The sequence below is a fragment of the Scophthalmus maximus genome, chromosome 16, assembly GCF_022379125.1.
Source record: "Scophthalmus maximus strain ysfricsl-2021 chromosome 16, ASM2237912v1, whole genome shotgun sequence".
Taxonomy (NCBI): domain Eukaryota; kingdom Metazoa; phylum Chordata; class Actinopteri; order Pleuronectiformes; family Scophthalmidae; genus Scophthalmus; species Scophthalmus maximus.
The window spans coordinates 2,296,054-2,312,741 of record NC_061530.1 but is presented as its reverse complement, the minus strand read 5'-3'; the positions used below and the strand labels follow the sequence as shown (position 1 = coordinate 2,312,741).

Genomic DNA, 16,688 nt, shown 5'->3' with positions numbered 1-16,688 from the left:
TAAATTAAACAGATTTTAATCAAAGGGCATATGACAACCTCTGCCTTAGACCCTTTATTACTAACCACAGGCAGCTGTCTCAGGGCACCACACCCCAGCTTTAAAAAAAAAAAAAAGTTTAATAATTTGTTTTAGAATATCAACATCCCCTGGTGTTAGGGTCCTGCTTTATTACCAAATCTTGAAAATGCAACAGGGTGTGGAAATGGTATATATGTTGCATATTTGTGAGTAATATGTGTTATCAAATTATCACACTGTCATGGGTTCCTATTTTCTCTTATTTCACATTATTCATGCCATCTCTAACCCTATCATTACCTTAATAGTCCCCAACTTTAGATGTCATGTATGTTACTAAGAACACTTGTGATGTTCATGCTGTGATAGTAACAAGTGCACAAAAGTAATATTATTTAACATAATAATAAATCCAAAAATTCAACTCCTTTAATTAAGGTGCATGCTCAGTCAACACAGTGAATTTGATTAATTTCACAATTTAATAACCCCCCCCCTCGCTGATTTATATATCTTATATAGCTTAGTTGGCGATACAGTATGAATACAGGAAATAGTGGTTGATATCAACTATAATAATCGCCAATTAGAGAATACTGTTACACAAATATATGGCTTATTTAGCTGTTCTTTTGTGAAACCTTTCATACTTTGTTCACCAACATATTTCACTTATTTTCATTTATTTTATTAATGTGTTTTTTATTTCCATTTCTCATGGTGTCACCTACTATGCTTGCTATAAAGCAACACTGCAAATGATTGACCACAAGATTTCAGTGGCAAACTGAAAGTGGATTAAACCATTTCCATTTTGACAAATATTTTCAAAGATTTATTTTTAATGTCAGATGGAATCATAATGATACAAATAGAATATTTCCTTTTTACATGTGGAGATTATTTACATATTTCATGTAGTAAGCACTGTGAGTAGCCTACATGAAGAGACAGAACACTGAGACAGACTATATCCACAAGTTCTCCAAGTTAGTTGTTGGTGCTAAAATCTCATATATTATGATAATGGATTTTTAATACTAATTACGGAACATGTGACATTTTGCATTGTGCTATACATTGACAAAGTTGGTAAGGCCAATAAAGTTTTACATGTTTTATTATAAAAAAGGTAAAAACACTATATAGAGTAAGATTGACCCCTGTCCGTTGTTTACTGCAACTGAAGCAAGAAATTATAATCTTTTTAATATGATATTTACAGCAGCCTGTCTGTCTTTTTCAGTGATTTAATTTGAAATAATCTCCCTAGTGTCTGGAAATGCATCCATCAGACAATATTTTCTGCTAAAGTGTGTTACAACAAAAGTGATTCACAGATTACTTGGATGTACTTGGTCATTGATAATTAAGGTTATTGTCAGGGCTGCAGTTGGGGTTTGGACCTGTCAGTCATTGACAAGAAGATTCTATTCGTACGCTGCTGCGTCAGTGTAGAAAGTCTGGGCTTTCCGTAGTGTTGATAGGCTGGTTAGTTGTTGATATCCTGTCAATCTCTGTGGGGGAGAGGTCAGTGTGGCTAGCATAGCAGGCTGCGCCGCAGAACCGTCCAGGAAGTCAACAAAGTTGCAAATTAACATCAGTTTCACTTTGGCTTTTTTCGACTGGAAAGTTGGAATAACGGTATGAGTTCTGCTGCCTCTTCGGTAAGCTGAAAATTACCTACCTGCCTTTGATATGACACTGTACTGCACATACATATTAGCTTGCTAGCTGCTTTAGCTTTATCCTCGCCTTCGTTCTCTCACAGCTAACTGTTAGCCGTCACGCTACGGTTGCTTGTTGACAGCCTACAGCGTACTAACGACATTACAACATGCCCGGCGTTAGCCGTGGGCAAGTATGTTATTTTGGCAGACTGTGAATTCGCTGACTTTACTCTGTCTTGATGCTTTCACCCTGAAAACTACTGAAAACTTGAACCCACGCCAACTTAAAAATGGAGTGTTTAAAGGCGAAACCATTTGTCATCCTGAGTCATATTGCATGGCTACAAGACAAACAATGATAAATTACGTGTCAAGTTGTTGTCCTCACCAAAATAGCTAACTGCATTGGTAGATAATATTAATATAAGTACATATTAAAGACAGCAACTTGATGGTCTCATCAGAAAACATACTACTTGAACATGGTTAGAGCTTAGAGTAGCCTAAAAGCAGAACCATGATGTTTAACATTTGAATGTTACTGAAGTTATGAAGACCGTATGAACCACAAACTGTACTGTAGTAGCCTTTTTTTCTGCAATCAGTGATTAGGGATAACTCCAACAATCAACTCATGCTTACATGCCTTTTTTTAACTTGTTTGTAGACAGCTGTTCAGTGGAATGTGTTTTGATTTTGTTTTGCAGACTATTGGGGAGTTATTCCTCATCCTCAGTGAGATGGGTTTCTCTGAAGAACAGATCCAGGCAGCTGTGCAGGCGGGACATTTCTCTGTGCCAGAGGCAGCTGAGTGGTGAGTTGACCCTGCACTTTTTCCTCAATTCTATGTGGCTACCACCATTCAGTTATGCCTCTTCCATTTCTAAAAGAAAACATCCTTTAGTAAATGCTGTGTCCCTCTCTCATATGATAATAGGCTCTTACAGGGTCAGTATCCACGGCACAGGTTGGTCAAGCAGTCATCACAGCCAGCTGAAACAGCATTTTCTGCTTTCAACCCACCCAAAGAAGCAGCAAACACTTCAAAGTCAAATACATCCCCCACTGGACGTAGAGGTATGGCACCCTAGAAGTTATTTTTATTAAAGTTGTTTGCTTACTTTTGTGCAACAGTTAGACCATATGTCGAATTCAGGTATAGTGTCATTTGTATTTTTTAATTGTAATATCCCACAAATATGAATAATGTGGACTGTTGAAAATAATCTTAAAATGAAAATAATTTCATTAGTCAGTCATTGGCTTTAACAGCGTGCCCTTCATTGCTGAGACCGTCACAATCATGCAACCTGTCCGCAGAACCACTACCTGTTGAGTCACGCATCAAACAAGACAAAAGTGACTTCGAAGAGCAAGAAAGACAACGTGTTGCTCAGGAAGCCAGAGCAGAGAGAAGACAGAAAAAACAGGTCAGCAGTAGAGAAAAGAAGGACTTCTGACTTCTTTTAAACAGTACTAACTCTGCCAAACTGGCAATAAAGAAAAAATCTTTCACGCCCAGTGTCTAATTCTTGATGGGAGAAGAGAAAATCAAATGTGTTATGTATTGCCAGGAGCGAGAATTGGTATTGAAGCGGATAGCTGAGGATCGTAGGAGCTTGCAGGAGAAGATCCAGACCAGTGGCGTCACAGAGACATCTCAACCCAGTGGTCAGGGGCAGAAGCTTGGAGGAAACATTCAGATTAATGTTGATAACAACTGCATCCTTATGGTGAGTCTATGACGAATCTTTCTTTTTTCTGATTACATGTTTGAGAATTATAAGCAGACAATTTGCGGAATAGTAGTTTTTGTGTTCTTTTGCAGATTCGGCTTCCATCTGGTGAGTCAATCCGTGAACGGTTCCCAGCTGATGCCCCCCTGCGCAGTGTTGTGGAGCACATCTCCGAACGTCACCGCTCCCTTCATTCCTTTTCCCTCCTTCAGGGTTTCCCTCGGAAACGTTTTGGGGAAGCAGAACTTGCATGTTCGCTGGAATCTCTTGGTCTTACTCCCAATGCTGCACTATGTATTCAGACCACCCCTCCAGAAACACCTCAGGATCCACTGAGTCCTGCAGATCCTAGATTAGGAGGACAGAATGACCCATCTCCGTGTGCTGTGCCTCCTCAGCCTTGTATCCCTGTCCTTGAAGGAGCTGGAGGCCAAGACCTTGCTCTACCCCCTCCACTTCCCAACCAGCTGTGGGAAGAAGCAGTGAATTATGCGGGGATCCCTGGAGTTGGTCCTTTACTGTCTGGACCATCGCACTTCTGGGGTAATTATTTGATTTTTATGAAGAACAAAAAACCTTGCAAAATTTACAAGCAAATTTTGAGTTGTTTCTGCTGTGTTACAAAATGGGATGAGCTGCTGGTTCTGGAAGTATTTTTCTTCTATATTCTTTAGGTTTAAGTTATGATCACTCATTGTAATTATTATATATATTTTTTAAATGTTTTGTTCATCAGTTTAACTTGGCAGATGTCTCTAAATACCACAATGATAATGAGTGACATATAAAACCCTTCATTGTTGCAGCTGTGAACATAACACGGTGCAATGCAAATTGTGTCAATGCCCTCATAAGTAATTATCAAATGTTAAGCTTCGTGATGTGACATGTCTTGCCAAAATGCACTTTGGGAGTTGTTAACACCTCATACATTTCATGCACACAGGCTTGATTTAAAAAATTTTTTTTATCAAAAACACATTTTCTGAAGCTTCTGTTCACCCTCCAGCCCACTGAAGTGCTTTTTTAACTTCTGGAACATTATAGCTCTTCCCAGTGTGTAACTATATGCTTAATTAGACAACAAACTAGAATGTTGTATAATATTTACACCTGATTTAAATGGATGTTTTGTCATTGGGTGGCATTTCTGGTGCCCTACAGGGCGAGGCCAGAAGTTGGCTGCTAATAATGGTGAGGAAGCTGCTGGCATAGAGGTTGAAGAGGAACAAGAAGGAGATGAAGAACCACCTAACATGCCTGACGGTACTGCTCCCTTTGTCGGAGGTTGTTACAGACACTTAATTCCTCCCTTTACCTCCATTTTGCTTTCCCCCCCACCCTTTCTCTTACCCCTCTTCCTGTTTCTAAGTTTACACTTGTTTTCAGTCACATACAATTTTTTGTTCTCTCATGTCAGAAACAGATGGCCCTGGCCCCTCACTTCCAGCTGTTTCATTCAGTTTTATTATTATCTCCCAACAGTATATCCGTCTGTAATCATTTGGTTTCCAGAGCAGGACTTGAAAACCATTTGGAATCTTTTCATGAAAAATGTGGAGCCTTTTGGGTTTTGGTTTGGGTTTCATGTGAGTTTAGTGTGTGCAGGATGTTTTGTGTGTGCAGGTGGGATTTGTCATCTCATGATAACTCTTGTACTGTACATTACATACGTTTTTCAGTCTTCATACCCTTAGACTGGCTGCCCAAGTAATGTATTTCATATGTAAAACAGATTAGGATTAGGATATATGTACATGAATGCCCCTTTCAGTCAAACATACAGTGCCAAGCCCCACCAATGAGAACTGTGTACTTTAATTGCTTACAGCTGGTCAGCAAATCACATTAAGGCATTCAGAAAATAATGTTTTGATTCAGTATGTGAGCCAGGACAAAGGGTGTAAGTAGTATATTCACAGTTGTAACAAGCCATTGGAGAATCAAATATCCAGAACAAAAGATGCTGATTAGAGGTGAGGTTTTTCACTGTAAGACAGTTAAAGGTTTGAGGATTTCAGTGACTTCTTTTGTGTTTCAACTAAATGGTGTTAGAATATCCTTATGGACTACTTTTGTCACTGTAATTTTCACAGGAATGCCAAGGCTTCCTTTCTTTCCAGAGAACAGGATTCGAGGAGGATTTGAGCCCAGGCATCACTGGCCAGAACAAGGCAATCGTCTCAGGTAGGTCTCTAGACAGACATTTATATCATGTAAGAACTGCAATGTCCATTAAGTGATACTACATTATACGGATTACAGTTTAAAAAAAAGTACATATTACTTTTTAAAGGGTTCTTCTAAAAACTGTTCATCCCTGTGTCAAATTTTAATTTTTTTAAATGTTTTTATTATTACCATAGGAGAGATTCTCAAGTGTGACACAGCTAGTTGTAATTTAAGTCAGCTGTGTTTCAGGGAGGCTCCAGCAGAGTACCATGCAGATCCTGAGGATGCAGGAGGTCGGGTGGCACCTGTAGCTGCAGGTCTGGCTGCAGTGGAGCGTCTTCAACGAGCTGCACAGCAAGAAGACCCTTCTTCCTCCCAGGGACAGCCATCACCACCTAAAAGACCCTTCAGGACACCTAGTGTACCATCTTTATGTGCCTTGGCAACCCGCGCAACTGTGCACCTCATGACTGGTGAGAGATCATGTATAGAGCTCAACAGTAGGGTTCTGGAAGTGAAAATCCCATTCATATTCTGAATAAAGCATTCTGATATTGTCATCCATCCAAGCTAGATTTACCACAAGCTATGAGATTGTGAAACGATGGTATATGCACCTGAAGAAGCCACAAGTCTGTATGATATCAACCTTGTTTTAAGAAAGACATGTTATATTTGCAATGTCATTGAGAGGAACCACACTACCCACAATTCTAGAGTGTAACAGCGACGTCTGTGATTGGTGGAGCTTCATTTCGGCTTGTGAGTTACTGCTACTGCTCACTCTCAAGCCTAAAATGTTTTATGGTAATGATTCATCTCGTGGTTTAGTGGCTTGGTTCCAGGCTTAAAAACTCTTTGACATAACAATTTTATGAAACGTCAATGAAGTGAATGAATGGAAAATTCACTTCTGGAACCGGAGGCGTTCAAAAAGTGGATGGTCACTGGAGCTCTCTACCGCTGTAAGACAGCTGATTTTTAAGAAATTGTGTCTCGTTGCTCTGTTTACTTACTATGGTCATTCTTGGCTCTGTCTCTACTCTCAGCTCCCAGTATGCAGTACAGCAGCAGTCTGGCATGCCTGACCCCAGAGCTAGCAGAGCTTTTGCTCAACCATATGTCCCGTGAAAGACTCCTTCGTCCACGCACCCTGGAGCTCTTCTTCGGCTGCCCATTGCAGAAGTTTGTTCTTAACTGCTATCCTTACTCCACCAATGAGCTCCTGCGGCAGTTAAGGGCCTTTACAGCTCTCAAGCATCTGAGTCTTATCAACTCACCTCTTATCACTGGTATACAGCTTTACCCTTGATGAAGATCTAGAGTTGCTTTTGTAAACTTTGCAACAGGTTTGGTCAGTGTCTGTGATGGTTCATATTTATCTCATGAACTTTTTTTGTCTAGACTCTGGTCTATCAATCCTTTCCAGCCTGGTCAAACTCCAGTACCTCAACCTCGCTTCATGCACCAAACTGACTGACTCCTGTCTGCAGCATATCAAAGGTCCGGCTTTCAACAACAGTCATATAAACAAAGCTCAGACAATTTTTCTTGCTTATCAATATATTTTTCTTCTTCCTGTGTCTCAAGGTTTGAAGAGTCTGTGTTTCCTGTCGCTGGACCAGACCAAAGTGACTGATGCAGGGATGGTGCTATATCTCCATTCAGCTCCGTCCTGCCTCTCTCAACTCAGCCTGAACCAGACGGCAGTGACAGAAGCTACACTGGTAGTCCTTCCTACCTGTGTACCACAGCTACGACTTCTAAGCATCAAGCAGACAAAGGTTCTTCAGCTGTACTGGCACAGTCCATGCACAGTGTTGTGTTTAGCTAACTTACAGCTTGTTATTGACTATCAGTGTACTGTGCTTTCCTAAAGTTTCCTTCTGTGGTTTGTCTTATTTTCCCAGGTTGAGGATGTCTCAGGTCTAGCAGAGCTCTCTTGCCTTCAGACCCTCAACCTGGATGGGACAGGTGTAACGGAGGTGTCACTGAAGTTCCTTGCCACCCACCCTGCCCTGTTTTCCCTCAGTTTGGCGGGAATTCCTGTTGCTGATGGCAATCACACCCTGCAGATCATCTCCGGTTTGTAACTGGGAAGGAACGCTGAATAATGAGCAGACGATGTGAAACACAATATTTCAAGTCTGTTTCAAATCAAACTTTGAGTGAGGTTTCTACTTTGCTCCCAGGTCTAAAGTTGACTCACCTCACCCTCCCTGGGCGCCATTCTGTGAAAGACAGTGGTTTGGCATACCTATCTGATCTGTCCCTGCTCTCAGAGCTGGACCTGACAGACTATACACAAGTCACAGACGAGGGAGTCAAACATCTCTCCACCATGATAAGGTGATTCCCATAATTTAGAACTGTTAGACTGTACTATACCATTCTGCCTTATATATTACAGACAAATTCGTTTTTTTAAGTACTATTACCGCAAGGATGTTGACAAGAATATTGTATGTAGGTTGAAAAGACTGTCACTCAGCAACACTCAGGTGACAGATGCAGGGCTTCCCTCTCTGCGCGGCCTGCAGGAGCTGCAGGAGCTGTGTTTAGACCGAACAGGGGTCACTAGCCGAGGAGTGGCTGAACTCATCGTCTGTCTCCCACACCTTCAGGTGATGTCACTGCTGGTTTCTGTCTAATTGACAGAGCATGAGCTTCATTTTTACCGTATGTGATGATATCCCTCGAGTTAACCCACCGTGTATTACATTGGCAATGGTTTTATTTTATCCCTGGGTTACCCTGGTCATTTAATCTTCAGGATTTGAATAGGGTCAATGGTCAGTATAGAGCTAACAGCTTAGAGATCCCCCTACCATCAGCTCTTAAAATCAAAGGTTGAACCTTGGCTCAAAGCTGTGTCTTTTCGATTCTCATTGTGACTACAAATCCAATTTTTTCTGCATGCTATTGTGTTGATATTCAGTATTTGGTGTTCTGTTTTTTTCAGGTATTGGGTTTAGCCAGCACTCAGGTGGGAGACACAGTAGTGAGGAGAGGTGTGATCCGTTGCAATCAGCTTGTTAAGCTAAATCTCAGCCGCACACGCATCACAGACAACGGTAAAGTCACACTCTGCACCCCCTGGCTTTGAACCCGACTCAAACTCTAGACAAAGTCATCCTTTGTTCACTTGGACAAATGTAATTGTATGTTTTTGGTATTTTCCTCAGGTCTCAAGTTTCTGAAACGCATGCACCTGACTCAAGTGAACTTGGACGGCACCGGTGTGAGTCTGATTGGTATTGCAAACCTCCTTTCTTTCACCAACATCAGCAGCATTCGGGCCAGCAACACTCGCGCCATTCCCCCTGATGAGGTTTCAGAGGAGGAGTGGGAAGCCCAGTGAGCATCACTGCCTTCCTACTGTCGTAGCATATTGTACCTGAGCGCACCTGACTGCTGCTACCATCCTTTAGCTCTGCTGCCTCCAGAATCGCTTGGAAACAGCATGACCAAAACACTCCTCCAGCTTGCACTGTTTCAACTGCAGCTAGTACCATTAATCTGTCAATCATGCACGCTACATTGAAACCTTAAATTGGGAGCCTTGTGTTTAACAATTAGGCCATTAATATAACATTTACATGCTCTACATAGAATCCATCTATATTTACTTGCATACACTGCAGCCCTTACTCTCTTGATAAGACCACCCACCCGACAAACTTTATAGCTTTATGTGCAGCCACATTTGTTAGAGATAAGAGTTTCGATTGGTTTGCACTCAAACAGAACTGGCAGAAATATACTTTTAAATGTAATGTATAACAGTATGTATTTTCTGACTAATGATCAATAGATTGCTGAGACTAGTTATAAATCGTAACATAACAAATTTGGTTTTAATGAGTTTGAATCGTTGTCATATTGGACTTACCAGAATGAATTGCCAGCAGGGAAAACAAATATCCACCTGATGTTGATAACAATTAATTCTTCCTGTGTTTGCTTGATTATGTTGGTACATGCAGCAAACCCACTGGTGTCAGCTGTTCAAACCTATATTGACGTTTGAGTTACAAAACGTTACCAGCTAAAGAACGTTTGTCTACTGATAAATCTTCACGTTCAGTTAATGAGTTCTGCTGAAAAAAGGCATGTCTGATACATTTAAGTCAGTGGCTTTACATTCACCTCCCTCATGAACGCCCATTGTCACATTTCTATACCAGTTTTAGCTGAAAACAGGAAAAAGATTATAATTTTATAACTTTTGGAATCACACCTATAAGGCAAGGCTGTGGATGTTAGGTGAATTCCTTGGAGATGGTTGCATCCTAGAGATGCATTGGCCTCCAATTGTTTTTTATTAATGTTAAGTTTGCCAAGAAATGCCAATTTTTTGGGCAGCTGAGCAAATTTCTGTTACCTGGATTGGGTGAGAAAATAAAACTGGCTGTATTATGAAAGAATCTATGCAGCCATGGGCTTACATCACTTATCACTTCAAGTTTGTCTTATATAGAGATTTGAGTTTATTTTCCCTAAAAGCCTTTGATTAGCCCTGTATTAACAAAGTTTAAAATGAATAAAAATTCTCAACCTAACTGTTTAAGTTCCATTTATTCAGACAAACCCTTTATTGCATTACATTGTTAAAGTCAGAACTGGTTTTACACAGATTTGAATATCATAAAATATGACCTAAGCTGCTGCATACATGTTGGGATAAAACATTTGGAAAAATAAAACTTCTATGAACACAGCAAAATGGAATGCATTCCAAAAGGAACCGAGATGCTTCAGGTGAATCAGCTAATCAGAGTGCAACCGGAGGGGAGGGGGGGATTGGTGTTGGGTTCAGCACAATGTAGCAGTTTCAAACCGATGGAAATACTTAAAACAGGTTCAAGAGACGTGTCCAATAAAATGCATAATAAATCTTTTCAGTTATTTGGACATTTCCTGTAATGCAAACCTTGTTCATCCCTTCAAGAGCTTACCAGTCAAATGCATGATGCAAGATAATAGAGTGACTCAAGAGTTAATGTTCCTTTAGATGTCATGTGTTTGCTGCTTTTCAATCTTTAATTTCAAGTGCTCCTTATATGCGAGGATGTCCCTATTCCACTTTGTGATGGTTTGGCTCTCACATACCCAGATCTCCTGAGCCACCTGAAAGAAGAAATTTAAAAAAAAAAAAAAAAAGTATAAGAATACTTGCCGTTAGTCACAACTGCTTAACTTAAACCTTTGTTTTAGAGCTTTTTCAAACTAAATATAACATGAATATAGTATGAAAATACATACCTGTTGAATTAGCCTGAAGTCGTGGCTAACTAGCATCACGCCGCCCTCAAACTCATTGACTGCTTCTGCTAATGCGTCAATAGTCTCGATATCCAAGTGATTGGTGGGCTCATCAAGGAACAACATGTGAGGGGTCTGTGAGGCCAACCAGGCAAAACACACCCGACACTTCTGACCATCTGAGAGGTTCCTGATTGGACTGACCTGGAAGACATTTCAGGAGTCAATTTAGAGAAAGATGGAGACAAATTTTGCACTTTTCCATTTAGTATTCTCTGGAAAATCTTATTCACACCTGCTGTTTTCCCGTCAGACCGTAGCGACCAATGATCTTCCTCATCTCTTCCTTTTCTTTGATCTCAGGGAAACACTTCATCATGAACTCCAGAGGAGACAGGTCCAGCTCCAGCTGCTCTGTCAGATGCTGTAATATACAGATACATGAAAGACAATTTTTTTTTTACAAAAATTTGTTTTGTTTTTTTATATTCCATCATTGGGCTCAGTGTTTTACCTGGTGATATCTGCCAATCTTGACGTGAGAATGTTTCCGTATCATACCATCGGTGGGTAGGAGCTACAAAGACAAAAATATTTAAGTTACTCTGAAAACGGCAGGTTGTTGCAGGACCCTAGGGAAATTTACTCTACCAACCTCTCCCATCAGCAGCTTCAGAAGCGTAGACTTCCCTGCTCCATTGGGCCCCACCAGAGCCACTCGTGTATCCAAGTCAATACCAAACTCCAGGTCTTTATATATGTGCGGCTACAGGAAACATGAACAGATGACTGAGAAATAAACCCGTACTTCAGTGAAGAAAGGCTCTTTCAATGCTTCAACATTAAAGTATACTCACTGTGTTATCACTGTACTTGAAGCTGACATTCTGAACCATGATAACAGGAGGAGGAATCTTCCCACAGGGAGGAAAATAAAATGACAGAGTCTGTGGGAGATGGAGGGAGGAATTGGTATCAAAAGTAAATTTAAGTGCCCCACCCAGTACGTGTCACAGGGTCAAAACCACTGTTTGACTTAAATGAAGTCAGTTTCCTAGCCACCATTACAAGCCTGTCAGTAACACGGACATCACAATACCTTGTCATTCACTACTTTTTCAGTCAAGCCTGATGCCACCATCTTCTGCAGTGTCTTCTCTTTGCTCTGTGCCTGTCGTGCCAGTTTTGCAGATCCGTGACCAAACCTGGCTATGTAATTCTGGAGGAGAAATGTAAGAACATGAGAACATGTCTTGATTATCTTTAACAGCATAATGATTGTTTGAATACACTTTAAAGCATGTGACTGCTTAGAAGACAAGATTAATCACATTTAGGGTTCAACCCAGCCAATTTTTTTTGAAGGGGTGGGGGTTGCTGTAGCCCTGTAGTTGGGAGATCAATGTAGTTTGTAAATTACTGCCTAAACATTGGCCATACTAGATAAAATAACTATTGTAGTTTTAAATAGCACCCCAGTCCTTTTTTCTCTCTGAAGATTCATTTATAATTTCAGTCCACCACATGGTAGTGGAATATTTTTACCTTCATGTGTGATATCTGGTCCTGTTCCCAGTTGAAGCGCTTCATCTGATTTTCTTCGAGCTCCTCTCTGGTCTTCACATACTGGTCAAAATTACCCTTAAAATAAACATATTTGCATGGTCATCAAACAGGCCTTCCCACAGACTCTAGTATTCCAAGCTTTCTTATTTAATGTTATGAGCTCATACATGGCATTGAATTTAAGATACTTCCAAAAGACCTTCCAAGGAATGCTGAGGCTGATTTCCGGTACAATTTGCTTTAAGACAAGCAGTGGTTTCAGCCAAGTGTTCTTACCGTGTAGTATTTCAGTTTTCTCTGGTGTAGGTGAATGATGTTGGTGCACACACCGTTCAGGAAGTCTTGAGAGTGTGAGATGAGCACAAGGATTCGCTTGAACCTAGGAAAAACCATCAAGTTGTTTAATTCCCATCTCACATACATGATATATGTACATAACTATAATAATAATATATTTGATTTATAAAGCGCTTTTCATGCACCCAAAGCGCTGGTACAAAAAAAAGGGAAATAAAATAAAAGTGGAACGTGGAGGAGCTAGGGGTATGCAGAGGAAAAGAGGTGGGTTTTTTAGGCGTGACTGAAAGGTGGTGAGGGAGTCGGAATCACGGATCTCTTGGGGGAGGGAGTTCCACAGCCTGGGAGCAGCCCTGGAGAAAGCTCTGTCTCCCAAGCTGCGGAAATTGGTTTTGGGGGTGGAGAGGAGACCGGCAGAGGTGGATCTGAGGGACCGTGTGGGTTGGTAGGGGGAGAGGAGATCAGTGAGGTATTGGGGAGCAAGATGGTGGAGGGCTTTGAAGGTGAGGACCAGGACCTTGAAGGTAATTCGGTGGGAGACAGGGAGCCAGTGTAGTTGTTTTAGGACTGGGGTGACGTGGTGCCAGGATGAGACGGGCGGCTGCGTTCTGGACCAGTTGGTGTTTTTTGATGGAGCTGGGGCTGATGCCAAGGAGAAGAGAGTTACAATAATCTAAACGTGAGGAGATGGTGTGAATGAGTCATTCTGCGGCAGGGGGTGTGAGTGAGGGTCTGATCTTGGCGATGTTACGGGGTTGAAAGAAGGAGGTTTTGACTATGTGGCGGATATGGGGTTCGAGGGAGAGGGTGGAGTCGAAGATTACGCCAAGGTTGCGGGACTGGGGAGATGGGGAGACAGTGGCGCCATCGATGGTGAGTGTGGGGTTGTTGATTTTGCTGAGTGTGGATTTGGAACCGATGAGGAGGAATTCTGTTTTGTCACTGTTTAGTTTCAGGAAGTTGTTTGCATCCAGGTCTTAATTGCTGACAGGCAGGAGTCGACATGGGGGGGGGGGGGGGGGGGGGGGTTGGTGCTGAGGTAGATCTGGGTGTCATCGGCATAGCAGTGGAAGTCCAATTTGAAGTGGCGGAGTATCTGACCGAGGGGGAGGATGTAGGTGTTTGAACTACTTAAGCAAATAATGCGGATGTGAACATACGACTTGAGCTCCTCTTCCAACCACACACAGGCATCCAGGTCCAAGTGGTTAGTGGGCTCATCCAGCAACAGCATGAAGGGTTTGATGAACAGGGCTCTGCAAAAACAATGGATACTTATTGAAGTTTCAATCATAGAAAATCTGTCATTGTATAACTATCTGTATATGTAACAGCTCCTTAATTTCATACTCATTTGTCCCCTTGCATTTCTAAATTGAACAGATATGGGCTACTTCTCTTCCATTAATGTTACCATGAATGTGACTGACACCTTTGACAGCAAAACATGAACATTCTGAATTAGATTCCGTTTGTGGAAGAAGCAGCTCTTTCATAAGCACATATAGCAGCACTTGGAACAAAGTTGATTAATTACGGTCTTTGTCTTTACCTGGCCAGAGCAACACGCATCCTCCATCCTCCACTGAAGTCCTTAAGTTTCTTCTGCTGCATAGCAGCGCTGAAACCCAAACCGTGGAGGATCCGCGAGGCTCGCATCTCTGCCTTGTCTGCATCCAGCTCCTCCAGACGCTCATACAGCTCCATCAGCTTTTCACATTCAGCTATGAAGGTAAAGAAAAAATAAATAAACTATTGATTTCAATCAACTACATAAAGTATATGCAATACAAGTTTCTTTGACATTGGAACTTTTTTTTTTTAAAGCAAAAAACAAACAGCAGATATTTCTTTGCTGCATGTTTGCATCGGCCATGCTACCGTGAAATTTGGGTCGTTGTTTTGCATTTATCAACTGATGGTATATCACACGTAACTCACAGTCCTCATGGGCAAGTCTCTCTGCCTCCTTCTCCAGCATAATCCTTGCTTCATCAACCTCCATAACACATTGCAGAGCAGATTTGTCACTGGGGGCCATCTCTCGAGTCAAGTGGTAAATATCTATGTGCTCTGGAATGGGAATCTCACGATGCCCGATGGCTGACAACAGCATGGATTTTCCTGAAAGAAAAACAAAATCAATATTGCTCATCGTGGTTAGTGACATCAAAAACCCCAATGTCTTTGGGGTCCATTAAAAATGAGCAGTGCATAATGTCTCATAGCGAGTGTAAAGGTTCCAGCTTGTGAGGGAAGACTTGGTACCTAAAACACATCTCCGAGTAGACATACCACCAAATCGAAACATCCTGTGCCATAAGGAAACAGTTACCTGTGCCGTTAAGTCCAATGAGGCCATAGCGTCTGCCTGAGTTGAGCTCCAAGCTGGTGTCTGCTAGCAGCTCTTGCCCATGGAAGGTAAGTGAGAGACTGCTAATGTGGACATCAGTGCTGTTGGGGTGTGAGGCTAGAACACCTGTCACTGCCCTTGCTTCAGTCTTCAGTAGCTCAAATTCATCTAGCTCCTTGGTCAAACTGGCAATACCTGACAAACAAAACCTTGATAACATTTGTACTTCTGGAAAGGATGACACGTTCAAATATTGTGTACAGTCCAATTACAACTCCAAAGATGAAAAACTAAGACAAACCTATAATGGCAATACTTAATTAAATATCAGTCCTCTCACCATTGCTCTCTGCTCTGTTGCCCTGGGTCTCTGGTTCTTCACTCTCCTCATTTCCCTCATCAGATTTCTTGGTACGCCCACGGGCTTTGGCAGCCTCCTTCTTCTTTGCTGCTTTCTTCTTGGCCAAGTCGGATGGCATGGTTGTTCAAGGCTATTCAAGAGTTAAACATAAACGGGGGTTGTTGTGTGTCTGTGTCTTTCTTCATTTTTTGTAATGAAGAAATTATAGAAAACAATACTGTACCCAGATTCTCAAGTGCTCGATGATTTCACAGTAATTAAATTACTTTAATTATACTAGTCAAATATTATCAGAATATGATTTACGATTAAAATGATCAATCGCCGACAGACCGGTGTTAAGGAAAACGTTTTAGACGGTACAGCAGCGTCCAAAAATGTGCCGTGTTAACTTAGAGCTGATTTTTAAAAAGTTCTAACATCATAAGCTAAAGGCCTAACACTGTTAATGGTACAGTCTTTAGAGATGTGATAATGGCAGTGGTAATGCCAACTAAGTGTTAGATCCTTTCAGTCCCACCTGCATGCACGTTGGGCTCGTCACGTTGAAAAGCCCGGTGGCCCGGCTGTTAGCGGCTACAGGGAGCTGATGCCGCTAACATTAACGAGAAATAATTTGAGTTTGGTCAATGACAATACAACATGGTCAACGCATCGATTATAAGTGTCACACGAGAGGCAAATCACATCAATTTTGATAAACTGCCCGTTGACTGAGTTAGCCTTCTGGCAAGACTAACGTCTGCGGCTAACTACAATTATTAGGCCCGAGCCGCTAAAGCTATCTTGAAGCAAGGCCCAACTAGCGCCGACAAGCTAATTCGGCGTATACTTCATAATTTCCAAGCCTGTATTTCTTTCCACAGCAACATGTGTATGTTACGTACGTGTGCCGTAGCAGCCAGACGCTGTGTGTGTATATATATATGTATATATATATATCTCTTACCTGGATTGAGTTATTAGTCTCCGCAACACACCAGCGTCTCGTGTCCACTTTTCGCCGGGTGGATGTGGCCGCACGCCAAACCGCCAGTCGGGCCATATATGGCCTGGGAGGGCGGAGAAAATATAGGGACCCTCCCCTTCTCGCGAGGCTGCAGTAAAATGTATATCTCCTCCACAACTAGAACAAGATCGAATTCATGAAAGGGGGAAACACAATGTAATGATTGTCTGGGACTAAATAAATTGTCAGCTAATAATCCTGAAAATAAAATGATAGACAGTCGTCTGAGCCATACTTT

The 16,688-nt window shown here is 41.6% G+C and overlaps 2 protein-coding genes across 7 annotated transcripts; one reads left to right on the top strand and one right to left on the bottom strand.

Moving 5' to 3' along the window:
• Nucleotides 1-1,518: 1,518 nt before the first annotated feature.
• Nucleotides 1,519-10,161, top strand: si:ch73-173p19.1. 5 transcript variants are annotated; one of them, XM_035613785.2, is made up of 17 exons: nt 1,519-1,688; nt 2,399-2,505; nt 2,629-2,768; nt 2,964-3,121; nt 3,266-3,424; nt 3,520-3,970; nt 4,592-4,714; nt 5,524-5,614; nt 5,849-6,072; nt 6,649-6,891; nt 7,004-7,102; nt 7,190-7,383; nt 7,510-7,684; nt 7,792-7,948; nt 8,070-8,223; nt 8,562-8,673; nt 8,785-10,161. In XM_035613785.2, exons 1-17 carry the CDS (start codon nt 1,668-1,670, stop codon nt 8,958-8,960), a joined length of 2,784 nt encoding a protein of 927 aa, XP_035469678.1. In that variant the 5' UTR covers nt 1,519-1,667; the 3' UTR covers nt 8,961-10,161. The 5 variants fall into 5 exon arrangements, with proteins under 5 accessions (XP_035469678.1, XP_035469680.1, XP_035469679.1 ...); XM_035613787.2 differs by having other exon boundaries at nt 1,520-1,688; nt 3,012-3,121; XM_035613786.2 differs by having other exon boundaries at nt 1,520-1,688; nt 4,592-4,693.
• Nucleotides 10,159-16,548, bottom strand: LOC118288038 (ATP-binding cassette sub-family F member 2). 2 transcript variants are annotated; one of them, XM_035613796.2, is made up of 16 exons: nt 16,391-16,476; nt 15,962-16,036; nt 15,421-15,571; nt 15,063-15,275; nt 14,669-14,851; nt 14,280-14,451; nt 13,888-13,983; nt 12,707-12,809; nt 12,410-12,505; nt 11,964-12,083; nt 11,722-11,811; nt 11,520-11,630; nt 11,379-11,441; nt 11,160-11,288; nt 10,865-11,068; nt 10,159-10,729 (listed from the first exon to the last, which is right to left on the bottom strand). In XM_035613796.2, exons 3-16 carry the CDS (start codon nt 15,557-15,559, stop codon nt 10,610-10,612), a joined length of 1,839 nt encoding a protein of 612 aa, XP_035469689.1. In that variant the 5' UTR covers nt 15,560-15,571; nt 15,962-16,036; nt 16,391-16,476; the 3' UTR covers nt 10,159-10,609. The 2 variants fall into 2 exon arrangements, with proteins under 2 accessions (XP_035469689.1, XP_035469688.1); XM_035613795.2 differs by lacking the exon at nt 15,962-16,036 and having other exon boundaries at nt 16,391-16,548.
• Between the last annotated feature and the right edge of the window lie 140 nt (nt 16,549-16,688).